Source organism: Delphinus delphis, chromosome 19, assembly GCF_949987515.2.
Source record: "Delphinus delphis chromosome 19, mDelDel1.2, whole genome shotgun sequence".
NCBI lineage: Eukaryota > Metazoa > Chordata > Mammalia > Artiodactyla > Delphinidae > Delphinus > Delphinus delphis.
In genome coordinates, this window is record NC_082701.1 from 20,030,049 (window position 1) to 20,048,043 (window position 17,995).

The following is a 17,995-nucleotide window of genomic DNA, read 5'->3' on the forward strand; positions in this document are numbered from 1 at the left end:
TGGTAGGAAAGAAAGCTTTCTTTTTGAGCCTTTTAGAGAGTTAGGGTGGAAGGTTTTAGAATCACAGGGAATGTGATAGCACTTCTTCCCTCCCTGCCAGGATGCTTGATCCTTTCATGAGAAATTATTTCAGGGCAACTTTTATTTGCCTAAAGGTAAATGTGATCTATAGGGTCAGATCCTTTTAATATCTAAGTGTGTTTTTTCTTTTTTTCTTCCTTCAGTGAAGAAAAGATAGTAATGCTTATCCTGGGGAGTGGAGGTAAACCCTGGGTAACACAGGTCTCATTGGTATTCTTTTATAAATCTTGGTTTCCCCTGTCCACTCTGTAGGAAGCACCAGTGAGCAACAAATAGCCCAGGTGGTGGAGTTGCGCAGGGTGGAGGGCCATGTGATGCTAAACCGCTGGGATCTAAGCAATTGAAAATAGACTCTGGCCTCTCTGTGCAGTGGCCTCTCAGACGAGGCTTTCTGGATGTGAACTGACCTCCCCTTGCTTTTCTCTGTAGAATGCCAAAGCACTTAAAGCAAAGAAAGAAGATGGGAATAAAGCATTTAAAGAAGGAAATTACAAGCTAGCATATGAACTGTACACAGAAGCCCTGGGGATAGACCCCAATAATATAAAAACAAATGCTAAACTCTACTGTAATCGGGGTACGGTTAATTCCAAGGTAAGCACTTGGTCTGGGGCTTGGGGCCTATGGAGATATTTTTAAGGGCCAACAAAGCAGTCTTGGGAAATTTGCCCAATGAGGGTAAGCCAGATGAGAAAAGCTTGATGTTTCAGCTTGTTAGGAACTTCCTTCTGAGAGGCAAGCTTTTAGTTTTTCTGTGGAATTTAGGGGCACTTGAGGGACAGTTCGGAAGGATATTCCCACCTGTTGTTCAAGTTTCTTTCTTCCAGTAAAAGAATGGCTAGAGGCTTTGGGACAATTTTTAAAGCAAGTATTGCTTCTTTTTGCCTAAGCAAGTGATTATTTCTTTTTTAGGAGTGATTTGGAGGAAATTCGAGTATGAGGCAGGCTTAGTTTTTTTCTCCAGTATAACTGATGGTCACCATGCTCAGTTGAAAATGTCCTAAGTTCTGTCCCACACAACTGTCAGAAAGAATAGGCTCCTTGCTCTTGCAGAGTCCTAGTGGTTTAAAAATCACAGTAATTCTGATCCCTCCAGTTGGCCTCTGGAAGAATAGGAGGCAGGAACCACCCTTACTCTTTCCATGTCTTGGTTGGGCACTAACCTGGAATGGTAGAGGTGGTTTATCCTTGCAGATAAGTGTGCTTTGCTTCCATCATTTAGAAAAGAAACCAATTTTGAATTTGGTGTCCTTAGCCCTCTGAGATACTGGCTTTCCAGTGACCAAGAATGAGTGTGGCGGTTAGGGGGCCAGCATGACTGATCGATCCTCCTAGAATTTTGAAGCCATGCCCACAGCTTCTGGGCTCCCTCAGTCACCCAAGATGTGAAGTATGACTGCTCCTCTTTTTCCTGAAGCTTAGGAAACTAGATGATGCAATAGAAGACTGCACAAATGCAGTGAAGCTTGATGACACTTATATAAAAGCCTACTTGAGAAGAGCTCAGTGGTAAGTTCCTCTGGTGGGTGGGGGGAAGAGGGTGTTGCTGCTGGCCTGCCAGGGGAATTGCATTATGGATGATGAAGCAGACCCAGGGATGTTGTGAGGTCATTTGGTCCTTCCCCCTGCCTCTAGGTGGGATTGTTCCAGCCCTAGACTATCTTTATAGACCTCCAGCGAAGGAGATTGCACAAGCTCCCTCAGTCTCCCATGCCAGTGTCTTACGCCCCTCACGGTCAGTAAGTTTCCTCTGATGCCTGACCCAAATTCCTTTTGTTAAAGTTTAAATCCATTTCCTTTGGAGATTTTATTTTGTGTTGTACACTTTTGCTCTAACTTGGCATAGTGCTTGGTGCTTGGCACACAGTAGGTGCTCACTCGATTAATGTTTTGTTGAATGAATGTATGGTGCTTGGAAGAGGAGGAAAGGTATCTCTTGTGATAGTTGAGAGTTGTGCCTATCCTGTATGTTCTGGGTTAGGGAAGCCAGTCTTTTGACAGGAAGGGATTTAATCTGGCTCAGCCTCCCAGCAGTATATGGAAGCCCCTTTTGAAATATCCTTGTCTGACTAGGATATTCCTGCCTAGGTCTAGTGCTCCGATTTGCCTTCAGAGTCAGGTTGCTCCCCAGCATACTTGTTCATTTTATTCTTGACCCCACTAGACTCTTTTCTCCGGACAGGAACATGAGCAGGGGCTAGGAGAGACCTCTCCCCAGAATCCATCTTTTCTTTTTTCAGGTTAATTTCCCAGCCGGAGAAGAATGTCCTGTCTTTAAAGTTCCTAAAGGAAGACCTATTTGTTGTATACCAGTCCTCCAACACCCATCCCATTCCTTGTCATGAAATGGCATAGCCAAAGACAGGTGCTGTTACTGCTACCTGATGAGCCCATAGTTCTTCAAGCTTTCCAGTCTCACCAGTTGTGCAGAGCATGGGCTACTCCCCATTTAGTTTTCTCAAAATTATCCACGTTTTTTTTTTTTTTTTTTTTTTTTTTTTTTTTTTTTTTTTTTTTTTTGCGGTATGCGGGCCTCTCACTGTTGTGGCCTCTCACTGTTGTGGCCTCTCCTGTTGCAGATCACAGGCTCCGGACGCGCAGGCTCAGTGGCCATGGCTCACGGGCCCAGCCGCTCCGCGGCATGTGGGATCTTCCCGGACTGGGGCACGAACCCGTGTCCCCTGCATCGGCAGGCGGACTCTCAACCACTGCGCCACCAGGGAAGCCCTATCCACGTTTTTAAAAAATAGGAAAACTCCTGTGTGTAGTGCTTTTTTTTTTTTAAAGTGAATTTCTAAGTAGATGACTAAATCTGTCCAACAAACATACACGGAATTATATTACAGATTCTGTGAGACCAACTGTCAGTCATCTCATCTTTTCAAACCACTTGCAGACACACATGGAAGACAAAAGCGTACCCTTTGACCCAGCTAAAGACTTATTTTATCAGACACAAAATGCTATATACATGTTTACTGCAGTGTTATTGTAATAGCATAAGAGGAGAATCTCACCTAGATGTCTAGTGGGAAGGGGGTGGCTGGATACATAATACTGTATCAACTCAATGGAACACTGTAGTGTTTGAACAGGGTTGGGAAGAGAACAGAAAATTCTGGATTTGTTAGGAGGGTAATGGGATGAAGGACTTTGTTTTTCATATGTGCAATAAATAAAAATCAGGAATTGCTTTGATCAGATAGCTCCTTATCTTTGTGGTAGAAACAGAACTGTTCTCTTGAGTGGCTCTGCCATGAGATCCTGCCGCAGAGGACAGCGTGCGCTGTTCGGCACCGTCGGCGGAGGGCTTGGCACCAGTCCCCTCAGGCAGCTGGGATTGACAAGAAGTACTGGAGATTAGTTCAGGCCAGAGCCTTACGAGAGCCCTGACTACTGCCCCAGTCCGCCTCAGCTCACCCCTACAGGTGGGGAGAGGCCAGATCTTCGCTACATTTCCCATGATGGGCTGGAGTTTTCCATTTGCCCTAAAGCTCTACTTTTCTACTTTTTCTTCAACTTAAAAAAAAATATTTTAATGTAAGGATGTCCTTGAATTAAAAAAAAAAATGTGAGGTAAAAATGCAAATCACTAATATAAGCTTATTTAGTACATTATGTAGGGCCTGGTAAGTCCATCAAGGTAGCTTGTTTGTCACATCATTTCTATACCCAGAGCTGTCAGTTCTTAATTTTCTGTTACTTCAGTTTATATTATTATACTCCATCCTGCAGATAGGTTCTCTGTACTCCTAGTAGCATTTGTGCCTTGCGTCTGTGGGGCATTGGTTTTGTCACCATTTTTTAAAAGTCATTAATCAAGATGTGGCCAGAAAATCAGATGCCTAAGATGTTGGGCTTCACTTTTGCCAGCCACATCAGTAGTGCTCCCCCTGCTCTGGCCTCTAAGCCTGGTGGGGCTCTGTGATGTTTGCAAAGATCGGCTTGTGTGGCAGCAGTGTAATAAATTGAACCTCTTTGTGCAGTGGCTAGCTGCACTGCATGGTCACTTCCCACTCCCCAGCTGATGGTGACTGTCTGGAACTGCTACCAGAGTCTGTTTAATCGGTAGGCCAGTCTTGGAGCCAGTGATATTATCAGGAAAATGCCCTTTACTTCTGTGGAAGAGACACTTAAAAGGTCTGGCGATCAGCCTGTCAAGCTTGTTTCCTCCCATCTTGGGCCAGGGGCCCTCCATTCTTCTGTGCTATTGAAGTAGAAGCAAGCCTGTGTTTACGTCTCCTTTTCTATCTCATTAACCTACATCTCTCGGATTGATTAGTCTTAATGGAAGCATTTGCCAGCAGCCACCACCTTGAACTTGATCCTTCCAGTGGCTGATGAATCCCACACCTCTGGATTGGAGCTGGCCCTGTATGTTTATGGTACTCACTGTTTCCAAGCTCTTCCATATCCATTGACCTCACTTGATAGTTTTTCTCCTGTGTTTCAGTCCCAAGTAATCAAGTGGGTACCTTCACGTTTGTCTCTCCTGAGGTGATCCAGATGCCTCTCGGTGGCTCTGAGTGAAATCAGAAGGAACTTTCTCCCCTTGGTTGCTGTCTGCTCAGAGCAGAATATCACTTTGCTGGTTAGGTGCAAGTGGCATGAGACCTCTCTCTCTCTCTCGAGGACTTGGTAGTTCATTTTTCACATGGCTAGCTTAAGGACTCCTGTTTCATGAAGCGTCTCAACCAAAAGTGTGTGTCTCTCGCTTGAGCCGCGCCTCTTCCCCTAGAGTGGTACTGAAGGCCACTGCTATTTACGTCGCTGTACTGCCCTGTATTTCCTTCTCAGTTACATGGACACAGAACAGTATGAAGAAGCAGTACGGGACTATGAAAAAGTGTATCAGACGGAGAAAACAAAAGGTAAAGGAGTTTGAGAGCATGTTTCTCAGGGAATTGTGTGGTCTGACCTGTAGGTCCTAAAACTGGACATAGGAGTAGTTTGATTCAGGGATGAATGAACCTGGAGCTTATTTGAAGAAGTGAGCAGAGACCCCGAGAGTGGGACAAGGCACCTGTTTTCTGGTCCCCAGTCCTCCCTGTCACTTTCACTTGCTTTTCTGTGTGATGAGGCCAATGTGAAGAACATACCTAGCAGATTTTTTTAATCTCCAGAAGAAAACACCGTAAAAGCCCCTGGTAAGGTTAATGAGGCTTCTGACTCCAGGGCATCTGGGCGGGGCCTGGTAAGGGAAGCCAGAATCAGGCGCGTTGTTGACGCCAGATGTCTTCCTCCAGAACACAAACAGCTCCTAAAAAATGCACAGCTGGAACTGAAGAAGAGTAAGAGGAAAGATTACTACAAGATTCTCGGAGTAGACAAGAATGCCTCTGAGGACGAGATCAAGAAAGCTTATCGGAAACGGGCCTTGATGCACCATCCAGGTAGCGCGGGTGGGGAGGGGGCTCGGTGCGGGGAGCAGGCTAGGCCGGCCGCTGCCAAGCTCAGTCCAGCACGAAAGCCTCAGAGAGGCTGCTCAGCTGGAATAAGGTGTTGCTCAGTTCCATACCCTCCAAGTTCGGGAAGTACCAGATTCTAAAATCAGGGATAATGTGGTCTTTCTGTCAGACTTTGTTTTCTTCAGGCTCTGAGTTCTTCCCATACTCCTCCCTTTAGATCGGCACAGTGGAGCCAGTGCTGAAGTTCAGAAGGAGGAGGAGAAAAAGTTCAAGGAAGTCGGAGAAGCTTTTACCATTCTCTCCGACCCCAAGAAAAAGACTCGATATGACAGTGGACAAGACCTGGATGAAGAGGGCATGAATATGGGTGGTGAGTTGGCAGTTGGTTGGGGCAGCCTAGGATGAATCTGACAGCTGCGGAACGTTACCGTTTTTTCTAAAGACACTCCAGAGGGAGAATCTTATGTAATCAGCCAGTGATGCTCTGCAGTTTGTAAAGTGCACTCTGATAAGTACCTGTAATGTGTGAGGTACTCTGATGGGTGTGGAAAATAACAAAGGTGAATCAAACATTCCCTGACATCCGGGAACCCACAGTCCAGGGGTTTGCAAACTCTGGCCCATAGGCCAAGTCTGACCCCTGGTCTAATAGACACGGAGTCCAACGAGGGCAATAAAATATAGCAGGTGTCAAGGGTGCAGAGTGGGTGCCGAGGAGGTCAGCACTAGCAAGGGAAGGCTTGGGTGTGCAGAAAAGCATAGCACCTTGTGGGAGCTACCAGGGGCTCGGCTAGGAGGATAGAGGGTGCTCGAGGCACAGAGCGGTGAGAACTGCACAGAAGCTGGCTCAGACCTCAGCAGGCCTTAGAGGCTGCAGGAAAGAATGTGGGCTTTTCCTTTCCGCTGGAAGTTCTTTCTTCCCCCACTGCAAAGTGTTTGCTGATACTTATGCGTCTCACACATTCCTGTAAGCCCTCACAGACTGCAGTTTCCCCAGAAGACCTAGAATGAAGTAAAGTGCAGCCGTGAGCGTCATTGCTGACTGTGAGCTTAGGTGGAGAGAAAAGAAGCCCCGAACAATGCCCAGTTCTCAGACCACTGCCTCTGACGCCAGGCCTTTCTCTTCCACTGAGAAAATGTATTGGAATTTAGAATAAGGTTGATGCTCTACAGATAGTTCTCACCTTGCCAGTTCGCGCGCGCGTGCGTGTGTGTGTTATAACGCCTAGCTTTGGACTTGCCTGACGGTCCAGTGTTTGGGACTCTGCGCTTCCGCTGTAGGGGGCATGGTTTTAATGCTGTGAGGTGCAGCTCCCCCCCGCCAAAAAAAAAAATAATAAACATTGCTCTGCCCAGCAGTTGAGGAGAGTTGTAAGCAGTCGAAAGCTGTTGAAGGGATACAAGTCGGGGAGCCATGGACCTCATTTAGGCTCTGGAGATGTATTTGTGATGGCAGTGAGGCGAGCTGGTTTGGAAAGGGTGAGGAGGAGGGAAGACACAATCACTAGGAGAGAATCGGAGGGTACAATCGGGAGACAGTGTGAGAATCAACAGGAGTGGCTGCAGAACATGTTGGGCGAGGCAGAGGACTAAGGCAAGAGTGGCTTTGGCACAGCTGGCCTGATGGGGCTGTTCCCTGAGCTGGGGACCCAGGAACATGAGCAGATACACGGGCGAAGAAAAATTCACTTTGGACACGATGTGCCTGTGGGTGGGATTGGCTGGTGGAGATAAATCCTGCGCAGCTTAGGGAGTTAGGCAGACTGGCGGTGTGAGGCGCGCTGCGGCCTGGTGAAGAGAGCACGGTGCTAGAGGCACACAGGAGTTGGCAGTGTTGTGTTGTTGCTTTCACTGGCCGCGTGATCTTGGGCAAGTTACTTGAGCTTCTGCTTAGGTTTTGTTGAGTATAAATTGGTACTCAATGATACAATGTATGCAAAGTACCCAGCACCGTGGTTGGCACCTGGTAGGTGCTTAGTAAACTATAGCTTTTTTCCTGGCATACAGCGTAGACAGAGTATGGCATCAAACACATGCAGTAAATCATAGGTCTCATTCTTATATACAGTCTTAGTAGCACTTAAGTGATACATTTTAGTCTTTTCAGTAGCAGCCCCAGCATTATAGGGAGACAGTGTGGAGAAAGTCTTACGTCGTAAAGCGCAAATGGCATTTCCAGTTGTTGAGAAGGCCCAGTGAAGTGGGTTGAGGCAAAGAAAGCTTTCCTTTGGGACCATGCTTGGAAGAAGGGAACACATCCTGGGAGTGGGATCAAGTAGTGGGATCACCTCTCGTCGGTGAAGTTTGGGGAAAGGAGGGAAGTGATATTATCTGGGAAAGCTTTGGAGACCCATTAGAGGATGGGTCTCTCTTAAGTTCCTCTTCAGACACTTCTAATTTTTTCACCTTTTTGTGCCTTCTCTGCTCCTCACTTTGCTCCTCAGATTTTGATGCAAACAATATCTTCAAGGCATTCTTCGGCGGTCCTGGGGGCTTCAGCTTTGAAGGTGGGTGTGCCTGAGTTCCCAGACCACAAACCGACACAAGGACTCCCCAGTTAGGCAGCACTAGGGGCCCAACAGTGGAGGCAGCAGAATTCTCGTCCAGCAGGACATCTACACCCTCGGGTGCTGCTGAGGATGGAGGAGGGGTTTGCGGGCACACCTGCACAGGGTCAGGGAGACGTCTCTAAGCTTCCTAGTACCGGAGCTTCTCTGCAAGAGTGAAGGTGTTAGAACTACGCACGTGCAACCTGCTTGCATGCTCCCTCCTGCACCCCAAGGCCCAGCCTGTTTGATACCCTTAGAGGTTTTTCTGTTTGAAGTAGCCCTTAAAGACTCTGCATAATCAGGGCAAACTGATCTTCCCCCAGAAAACCCACAGAGCCAGCTAACAAGCTTTTCTTTTCCCTACAGCATCTGGACCAGGGAATTTCTTTTTTCAATTTGGCTAATGAAAGGAAACCATCCAGAACCCAGAAAATGCAGACTTGCTCCGTTTAACCTCGAATGTGGCTGGACACAGCTCACCTTCTCCCTTCATTATGATCCACGTACTTAGAGCAGTTTCGTTTTCTCAGTTGGATACCCAGTGTCTGTGTGAGTGGGGTGAAGGAAAGGGAGCCAGTGCCGAAGACTGCGGGTAGGGGAGGGAGGTGGGGGGTGGACAGGGCAGCTTGTGAATTTTTGTTTTACTGTTTAACTTTATTAAAAAAAAAAAATTAAGAGAATAAAATGTTTTGACCCTTTCTGGCACTTTGCTCTGGCAACTGCTTTGTGTCACTCCAGAGTCAGTGGGCCAGAGCTGAGCCCCCAGCACGGAGCTGATGCCCACGTGGACTTTAGGCTCCGCGAGCCACCCCACGAGGGGTGGGGGCACCTGGGGGCAGGTGGGGTGCTGGCTGCCCCCAAATCGGTTTAGCACGGGAGTGCTGAGCAGGCCCTGGGGATGCTGCCGTGCCCAGCCTGATGCCAGTCATGGGGCAGCGAGTTCAGAAAACACATTTTATGGTAGGGCCACCAGAAATCACTAGAAGCTGCATGTGTCCAAAGTGGGTGCCAGGTGTCAGGCTGGGCTAACTCAGAGGTTTACACGGGCTCTGAGTTCTCACAGCTTGAGGGAGATGGTGACAAGGACAAAATCCTGCCTTTTTGACCCTCAGACCCTTTCCAAGTGGGACAGGCAGCTCCTGGGTGCAGGGATCTGGGCGCTGACGTCAGCTCACTTAGCTGGAAACAGCATTCTTAGCAAACGCCCCTTGACTTCTCCACTGGTGTCCCTTCCTGTATGGGAGGCAAGCAGGGGGAGGAAGCAGTGGTATATGTCATGCTGTTCAGGTCAAGCTTTTGTGTTTGTGGTGAATAATTTCAGTTCCAGGCAGACACACTTGAAGCTTTGGCTGAAGCTCTGATTTTTGGTGCTTTGGGTAAGTAGAGATGGCTGGGTAAAGACCTTGGCCCAAATAGCTATTCCTCTTCCATCTGAGCCTCTGCCCCTTTCTTTTCAGCCTTCCCCCTTTAGTGCCAAAGCTGCGCTGAAATGCTGACTGCATGAGGCCTGGGAAGTTCCCATGTAGCCATCCAGGCCCCTGTTGGCTTGGAAGAGTCAGCTCTTCCCTTGTGTTTGAAGTGGCACTGATCTGAAGGTGGCCTTCCCTAGAGAACCGCAGGCACACCTGTGGGCCTGTGCCCAGTTGCTGGGGGGGTGGCAGCTCTGTGCTCCACGTCCCTCACGCCGGCCAACTCCCACTGCCTGTGTGCATCCAAGACCAGCCCCTCTCCCCGCTGCCTCCTCGTGAAAGCCAACAGTGTTCCACTGCCCAGCCTCGCCGCAGCTGTGCTCAGCCCGCAGAGGGGAGACAGGACCGATGGCCCCAAGCTGGGGACAAAGGCAGTCCTGATGCACCCTGCCCTTGCCCCAGGGAAGACTGAGCTGGGCACAGAGGGCGAGAGAGACTGCACGCAGCTAGGATTAACACGATTTATTTCATTATCAGTCTTACAAGTTGCTGAGGTTGGGCAAAGCCAGGATAGTAACTAAAATCCCGGGCACTTCTGTCAAGTGACAACCCGATTAGCAAGGCCCTGTTACTGAGCAGAGGGCAGCAGAGGGCACCCCAGGAACCACAGCACCTGCAGCGATGTTAAAAGTCCCTTCCCAGAGGCACCGGGTGGGGCTTGGCACGAAACTGCTGGGGGCCACTCCATTGGCTCTTGGTACCCACTGACCCCCTTTAGCGGAGGCACAGAGGCCTCCGGAGGCACCAAGGAGGCAAGATGGGCTGGGCAGACAGCAAGATTGGAGCTTTCCCCCCGAGGCGCTGTCTCTGGCCCTGATCTCCCCATCCACACGACAGAGCTACGCCCCTGGAAGGATGGCAGCCCACCCGCTTCCTGGGGTGAGACCTGTAGCCAGCCTGGGATGCGGCTGCTGCTTATTCTATTTTCTTCCCTAGTATCAAACTGTTAACCTAGTTACAGTGTGAGGAGGAGGGGACAGGCACTTAGGACCAAAGGTGGAAGGTAAAAACCCCTTTTCTACCCCGGTAAATAGCCCCAGGCTTTCTGGGGCTACACTGATTAAGAAATGGGATCAAAGCCCAGGGATCATCCCGTCTCAAATCCACCTCTAGTCTTCTGTGGCCGTGGTGACCACCCCGTGAATACGAGCAGCGCTGAGGTGTCCCTCCCCACTAGCCGGCCCTGTGTGGGGCAGTGGGCCTAGGGGCCCAGCAACTGTAAGCGGGGCTTGGGGTCGTGGCTCCGGTCCAGGCCCAACTCGGCCCAGCCTCGTCAGCTTTGGTCCAGGTTCCTGAATGGCGCCTACCTACCCCCTTGTGTTGAGAGCTTGAGCGTTAGAGGGGAAGGGGGTGGGCAGGAAAAAAGAGCAGTTATTTTACACGTTTTTAAAAAGTTACAAGAAGGTTAACTGAGTAAAAAAAAAAAAAAAAAAAAAATCTTAAACCAAAAATCAAGCAGAGGGATGCTTCCCTCTCCTCCCCATTCCCTTGTAAAGAGCGGGGGCCTGTGGCCCGCGAACACTCAGATGATGGTGCAGGACTGAACGGTGCCACCTTTGCGGCCGCCCCTTGTGGGCACGGCCTTGCCCTTCCCGTAGTACCCCGTGAAGATGGCCCTGACCTCCATCTTCTTGGCCAGGTTCAGCATCCAGCGCCCACTGCCCAAGGAGTAGAGCTTGCCCCGGCTGAGCTCACCCACCTCCTCGCCGCGGTTACCCCCCTTCTCCTGCTTCACAATCTCTAGCAGGTCAATACCCGTCTGCACGGCTTCCACATCACCAGCGCAGCCCAGGGTGATGTGCGCGCGGCTGCCCCGTGCCAGGCTGTCAGAGGGGGACAGCTTGTCCACGTCGTTCGGCCACAAGGCCAGCTCCTGCTCACTCAGCTCTACCCGGGCTCCCGTCGTCTTGGGTGTCACAAAGAGGGCAGAGATGGTCAGCATGAAGGCCTTGCCGTAGGATTTCTTCACCACCTACGGAGAGAGGACAGAGGACTGAGCTGGAGGTGGCGGCATCGAGAGGACAGTGAGTGCCACCGAGCAGAGCCCGCAGACATCCACATCCACGGCCATGTGCTGGCAGGATGTCTTTCCACCGACACTGTCCAGGCTGCTTGAAAAAATGAAGGTGCCAGAGAGCAGGCATGAGACGCAAGGCTTCCTGAGCTCAGGCCGGGCTCCCCCACCCACTAGCTTCAGGGCTCATTCACCTGTAAGAGACAGCTGAGGCTAGAACCTTCCTCAGCGTGAGGACTAAAGAAGAGCCTGGGGCTTCCCTGGTGGTGCACTGTTTGAGAGTCCGCCTGCCGATGCACGGGACACGGGTTCGTGCCCCGGTCCGGGAAGACCCCACATGCCGCAGAGCGGCTGGGCCCATGAGCCATGGCCGCTGAGCCTGCGCGTCCGGAGCCTGTGCTCCGCAACGGGAGAGGCCACAACAGTGAGAGGCTCGCGTACCGCAAAAAAAAAAAAAGAAGAGCCTGACAAGGGCTGTTGTCGTTACTACTCGACTCACCCTGTGAAAGCACCCTGGTATCCAGGCACTATCCTGGAGGGTGGGGTGAGGTCGGAAATAAAGGACTTTGATCCAAATCGACTCCATACACTTTGGCTTACATTATATCTGACTCTCTGAAAAAGCCCATCTCTCCGATTTTGACCATGAAATCTTCCCTGTTTTGCTCACACCCCCTGGTCCTAACAGTGTCTAGTGCATAACAGGTGCTTAATAAACACTGCTAAATGAATGGACAGAGATGGGAGTGAAAGTGCTGTGTTCATTCATGCAGCTGTGGTAGGTGCTAAGGATACAAGGTGAGCCACACTGTAAATAGTGCTGCCCTCAGGGAGCTTCCATTCGTGTGGGAGGAGACCAATGAATAAACAAAATGGCTGCGTTAACCTAGGCAGAGAAGTGGGGGAGCTGGCAGAGGGTCAGGGACGGCCTTGCTGTGAAGGCAACCTGAAGGAGGCTGGAGTCGGCCAGGCCCGGTGGTTAAGGATCCCATGTCAGAGGCTGTGGGCGGGGCTGGTACCCCTAAGCCAATAAGCCTCCCTGTCGACACTCCCCACTTCAGAGCGCAGCCAGGCTTCAGACTGGGGGTAAGGGACTTCTAGCCTTTGGAACTGAACACAGGCTTAGAGGCCAGAGCAGGAGCTGCTGCCAACCAGCATTCTCTGCGCATCTGCAGAAGGAACAGGCTCTGATGGGCAGGCCCTGGGGGGCACCACACAGGCTTCGGTGAGCTGGGGATGGAGCTGCCTCTTTTCCTGAGAGGCTGTCTGGTTTGTGGTCCCTGCCTTGAGCCGGTACCCATCTCCAGAAGACCCTGCCCTCTCCCCACCTCAGCCAGGTGTCCCCGAGGAGCACTCACATCCTGCTGGGCGTACTCGTCTGCCCCAGCGGCCTTCCCATAGTCACAGAACTTGGTTGTGCAGTGCAGCACGCCCGGGGGTCTCTTCCCAAAGTAGGTGACCAGTTCCATCTTCTCCCTGGGCTCATCCCCAGAGACAACTGAAGGGAGAGAGAGTGGGGCAGTCAGGGCGGGAGAGCAGGGGCATTGCAAGATCTATCACCAAGACCATGGGAGACCCAGAGGAAAAAAATCAGACATTAGGTATAAATTTGCAATCCACTATAACTGAGCGATCCACTACCGTCCATTAGTTGGTCAAATTAATAGCAACTTTGGGGCTATGAAAACGTGTTGATACACGTTCCCTGCTTTATGTTCTGCAGATTTTTACGTCTCTTACCCAGATGTGAAAACTAAGGCACTTGTAACCCAGGGGTAGGCGGCATATGCCACGGGAATCTGAACTGCACTAGCTACGCATCTGAAGAGGGAAGCGGGTCATGAAAAATGGGGTAGAAAGAAAAAAGAGGTTGGGAACTGTGTGGTATAATGGAAGGAGCCCGAAACAGCATAATTAACATCCAGCCCACTTCCAAGCCTGTGGACCTGGGGCAAGTGATGGACCCTAACCTGTCAATCAAATACAACTGGGGGTGACCACACATCCCAGTTTTCCCAAGACCACCTAGGTAAGTATTAGTCGTGCCCCATTTCACTCAGCAGCCACTTGAACAAGAAGTTACCTGGTCACTGTAATAATAGGTAGCTTACAGCCTTGTTTGGTGAAAGAAAGCCTACAATGGGCCTGGTGCAGGAAGGGTCTTGGGAGGTAACAGGATGACATTATGTGGCTGGTAGTTTCGATGAGACTTGGGGTATCTGTGATTTCAATTTCCAGACTTCAAGCCTTGTCATGGCTAGCTTCAGAGTCACTAGGCTTTCCCTGTTTACCCCCAGGGTTGAATCCCTGTGAAGGACGTCGCTCACCCTCCACAGGGGAGGGAGACCTCTACACTGAGGGCAGGCCTTGTTTGTGGCCCATTACATTTCTCCTGCTGTGTCCTGGGCAGAAGGATCCCAGTTTTTAACGGTAAAAGCAGCTTCAAGAGGCAATCTCCAGGGCAGAACCAGCTCTAACTAGGAGCCCTGCCTTGGGAGCTTCTCTGTCACGCTCTTCACAGGTAAAGGGCTCACGCCCGGCTGGTGCAGGTACCACAGTTCCCCGGTTTCCCAGCATTCGAATTTTAGGAGCCGAGATAAGAGTTCTCTGAGAACTTATACCGGCACAAATTACCTCTGACAATGCAAAGAAACACGGGTGGGGATATTTCAAGTATGAAGATAGTCTAAAATCAGGGGGAACTAGGAATGAGTTAAAGGAAGAACAGATGATTAGTGGGAGTGGGTGACATATTCCCCAAAGGGCCACTGGAGAAGGAGGGCCACCAGGGTCCTTCCCTATCCCAAACCTCCCCTCTCGATGGAGCAAACAGCCCCTGCAGGAGCGAACCCTGGTCCAACCCAGTAAGGGGAGGCCCCTCTAGAGGAAACAGAGTCGAGCTTTCACTACAGCTTTGGGCAAACCCCGCAACCCTTCTGGGCATTTTCCCATCTGCAAAAACGAGGGGCTAGACTAGGGAGACTCTTCTCTGGAGCTGTGGGATGCCACAGGAGGTGCGCTGGATAGCTCAAGGCCTGGGAACCATCGCCAGTGGAGTCACGATAGTCCAAGTTGTCATTTTTCTGCAGCTTAGGGCTGCATGGCATATTCTATTCTAGAAAATAGTTCTGCTGCTAAAAATGAGTTTGAGAACATCGGACCAGATTCTCCCTCCAAGGTTTTACGAAATGTTGATGTAGTAAGTAATTTGTTTTTCCCACCTCTAAGACGGGGTCAGTGGCCTCGATCCAGGCTGGGAGAGCACAGATGGGGAGCAGAGGGCAGGAGGAAGGGTGCGGTGAGAGGGAAGGTGCCTGGCAAACGCCTCTCCCGTAACCCACGGAGCGTCCACCACCCAAAGCGGCCTCTGCTGGTACCAGGTGAGCCCCCTGCCTCCCCCAGTGCTTTGAGAACAATGGCCCCGGGCACGCAGCACCCTGTGCCCAGCAAGAGGGGCTTACAAATAAGGCTAACTGCCCCCACCCGCCCCCACCCCGCCACCTACAGTGTCGCAGCTCCTTCTTGAAGGCCTTGTGGTTGCCCAGCTCCTCGAGGAAGGCCTGGCCGGCTTTGCGGAGGCCCTCGGAACTCTTCCTGGTCAGGAACCAGCCGAAGTAGAGCGGCAGGAAGTCCTTCTCCAAACCAGGCTTCAGCTTCTTCAGATCGTCGGCTGACAGCTGCCACTGGTTCTTCTCCTTGAGCTGGGCACAGTCCAGCCGCCACGCCGTCTTGGGCTCCACCAGCACCACCTGGTACTGGTACTGGTCGGCCAGCTCAAAGAGTTGTTCCAGCCGCTCCCGCTCGTGGTTGGTGTCATCCAGCACGAGGACCCGGACGTCCCGGCGGCAGTAAGCAGCCAGGTCCTCATCCAGCTGCTTGTACTCCTCAGAGAAGGCCCCCCGGGCACCGGGGTTGATCTTGTAGGTGTCGGCGGACACCATCTTGGTGCCATCCCGGTACCTGTCCACGATGACCTGGGCCAGCGTGGACTTGCCGCTCCCGGGCAGGCCGCGCAGGATGAAGAGCGTTTTGCATTCCTGCAGTGTGGCCACCGTCTCCTCGTCCTGCAGGAAGGGAAACTGCAGCTCTGGCTTGTCCTTGGCCCCTGAGGATGACATTTTGCGGAAGAAGATCTTGGGCAGGAACGTTTGACTCTTTCGGGAGAAGCCTCTATTCTGTGTGAGGAGGGGAAGACAGACATCAGCCAGGTCACTCGGGGCCACCCCGCCAGCTTCGCCTCCTTGTCTCTGGCCTCTTTCTAACCGGGAACCCCAGCTGGCTCAGGTGCTACGGCACTGATTGACAGGCACCCCTGGTGCCTTGGGCACCATTCCAAGCCTTGGGTTGCTGGACGTCTCTCCTTGGTCCTTGAGACCTGATGGCTTCTGGCTTTGCAGGATGGAGAGGAATGCTTGTCTGAGCGGTCCTAAACTCTTTCCTCTAGTGAGAACCGTAGCCTCAAGGATTAGCCTCAAGGATCGCCCACCGCTGCCACCTCGAAACGAAAACGGTGCTGGAAGTGCGTGCAGGGGCGGGCCTGAAGCCTGCGTTTCTAGGAGTGAACCCTAACTTTATATTCCTGGCACTTATTAAGGATGACCTCTTTGGAGGTGGGGGGCTCTATGGGCAAAGCCATAGCGGCCGTGGCCCTGAGGGCACAGAGCAGGGTGAGGGTGGAGAAGGGTCACCCAAAGACCGCCTCCCTTCCCCCAACAATGCCAGTGACAGATAATACTCTCTTGTCTGGGATGGGGGGACAATGGTCCCACAGAAGGGCTGGCGGGGGGCAGGGCAGGAGAGCGCTAGACAAAGGGCTTCATTCAGCACGCCTGCCACCTCCTCCTCCTCTCCCTTGGACCCCCCACAAAGTCGTGGTCTTTGTGCCTGCCCCAGGACTGGGCGGTTCAGGGCACCTGCGTCCAGGGTCTAGCTCTGGTCACCCCTTGCTGTGTGTCAGCAGCACCTGTCTGAGCCACTTGTTTTCCTGCCTGCTAAAACCCACAGGTGACAATCAGTAGTTTTTACTGTACAGCGCCTTCTCCTCTAAACCGCGAGGCCCCACCTCCCGCCAGCACCCTGAGTGCTCGGCTGGCGTACCTTTATCTCAGACAAGGCCCTGGTCTGGGGAGGGCGCCGAACGCCAGCCCAGCGCGGGCCCAGCGCATGCTACCCCGGCGCACCCGCCAGCCGGGTCGGCTCCGGGGCAGCACCTTCTGCAGAGCGGTTCCCTTCCTCCTCCAGGTCCGTCCGCACTCCCCACTCTCCCAGCATCACCCCTACCTCAGGCCTGTACCGGAGAGCCAAGAAAGCCCCGACTCAACTGCGGAACTTCGCGTCCTCATTTGCATGCCACTTCCTCTCCCAAATTCCCCAATACTCCCGTTTTCCGTTAAGGTGCCACCCCGGCCCGGTTTGCTTGCTCCCCTCCCGGCCTTCCCGCGCCCGCTCACCATGATGAGGAGGGGCCGCCGCCGTCACAGCACCAGCTCTCCGGGGCCGCCCGCCTGCGCGGAGGGACACGGAGTGTAGCGGTGACGCGACCCCGCTGGGGGCCGCCTTACATAGCCCGGGGGCGGAGCGCGCGCGGGCTGGCCCCGGGTGGGCCAAGCCCGGCCCCCTTTGCGCAGGCGCGGCGAGTCGAAACCCGAAACTGACTCGGCGCTGGGGCGTGGCGGCAGCGCTGCCGGCCGCCCTCCCCCACGCCCGCACGCCCGCCGCGTGGGGCACCTGGGCTCCGAGGCACCTGTGCGGCGACGGACGCTGGGGGGGTGGGGAGCGGAGGGCTTGTGCGGCCTCTTCTTCTTGTACAAGGTAATGATGAACTCCTTGAAGAGGCAGGCAGTCACCCCTCCCGGGTCCCGCGCCGAGATTAGGTTGAGGCGAGGGAGGCAGGGTCGTGCAAGTACAAGGTCGAATCCTGTCTTTATTTTAAATTTTGATATTTTACTCATCATCGGGTTTTGCATTAATTGTTTTTTTACAGTATTGCGTTAAAATACTTTCTCTTCCTTATTGAGTTTTTTGGCCCTACGTTCCTTAAAAGTTGCATCTGAAATGCCTCACTTGCCTCCCCCTAGTCCGGCAGGTCCCAGCCTCTGCCCCAACCAACCCCAGCCGTTTGGGACTAGGATGGCAGTGGCCAAAGGGGCAGATGAATAATGTAATGAAATCCTAACTCGCGTCCTCAGCTGCTCAGCCACCCCCTCTGTGAAACCACTGAAAGCTCAGTGGGTGGGTATTTAAGAGCTTCCTGTGCACCAGGTGCTGTGCTAAGCACCCGTATAATCTTTACACCAGTCACTGAGGCAGGTACTCGTTACACAGAAGAGGAGACAAGCTGGAGGGGCCTGGTTTACTTGACTGTACCGCCCGGCCCTGGGGTGGCACAGGTGGGTCCAGCCGCAGCTCCTACTCTCAGCTGCTCCCTGTTGGTGCGCAGACACCTTCCTTCTCCGTCTGGGCTCCTAGAGCCCC

The 17,995-nt window shown here is 52.3% G+C and overlaps 2 protein-coding genes across 4 annotated transcripts in view; one reads left to right on the forward strand and one right to left on the reverse strand.

The window, feature by feature from the left end:
- The window catches only part of DNAJC7 (DnaJ heat shock protein family (Hsp40) member C7), a 28,419-nt gene extending 19,682 nt beyond the window's left edge, over positions 1-8,737 (forward strand). For both annotated transcript variants that reach the window (XM_059998285.2, XM_069540129.1), the window contains exons 8-14: positions 511-675; positions 1,499-1,590; positions 4,879-4,952; positions 5,328-5,474; positions 5,707-5,859; positions 7,934-7,996; positions 8,405-8,737. In XM_059998285.2, coding sequence (XP_059854268.1) covers positions 511-675; positions 1,499-1,590; positions 4,879-4,952; positions 5,328-5,474; positions 5,707-5,859; positions 7,934-7,996; positions 8,405-8,442 — 732 coding nt within the window. In that variant the 3' untranslated portion in view covers positions 8,443-8,737. The remainder of the gene's footprint in view (positions 1-510; positions 676-1,498; positions 1,591-4,878; positions 4,953-5,327; positions 5,475-5,706; positions 5,860-7,933; positions 7,997-8,404) is intronic.
- A 1,217-nt stretch (positions 8,738-9,954) lies between these two features.
- Positions 9,955-17,128, reverse strand: CNP (2',3'-cyclic nucleotide 3' phosphodiesterase). 2 transcript variants are annotated; one of them, XM_059996359.1, is made up of 4 exons: positions 16,972-17,128; positions 15,027-15,696; positions 12,880-13,019; positions 9,955-11,479 (listed from the first exon to the last, which is right to left on the reverse strand). In XM_059996359.1, exons 1-4 carry the CDS (start codon positions 16,972-16,974, stop codon positions 11,030-11,032), a joined length of 1,263 nt encoding a protein of 420 aa, XP_059852342.1. In that variant the 5' UTR covers positions 16,975-17,128; the 3' UTR covers positions 9,955-11,029. The 2 variants fall into 2 exon arrangements, with proteins under 2 accessions (XP_059852342.1, XP_059852343.1); XM_059996360.1 differs by lacking the exon at positions 16,972-17,128 and adding an exon at positions 16,619-16,918.
- Between the last annotated feature and the right edge of the window lie 867 nt (positions 17,129-17,995).

What these genes read in the sequence shown, in the direction of transcription:
- CNP (XM_059996359.1), bottom strand. An exon ending in CAAGAAGGAGCTGCGACACT is followed by an intron (nt 13,020 to 15,026) that starts GTAGGTGGCGGG and finishes CTCTCCCTTCAG; the next exon opens with TTGTCTCTGGGGATGAGCCC. An exon ending in ACGAGTACGCCCAGCAGGAT is followed by an intron (nt 11,480 to 12,879) that starts GTGAGTGCTCCT and finishes CTCTCTCCGTAG; the next exon opens with GTGGTGAAGAAATCCTACGG.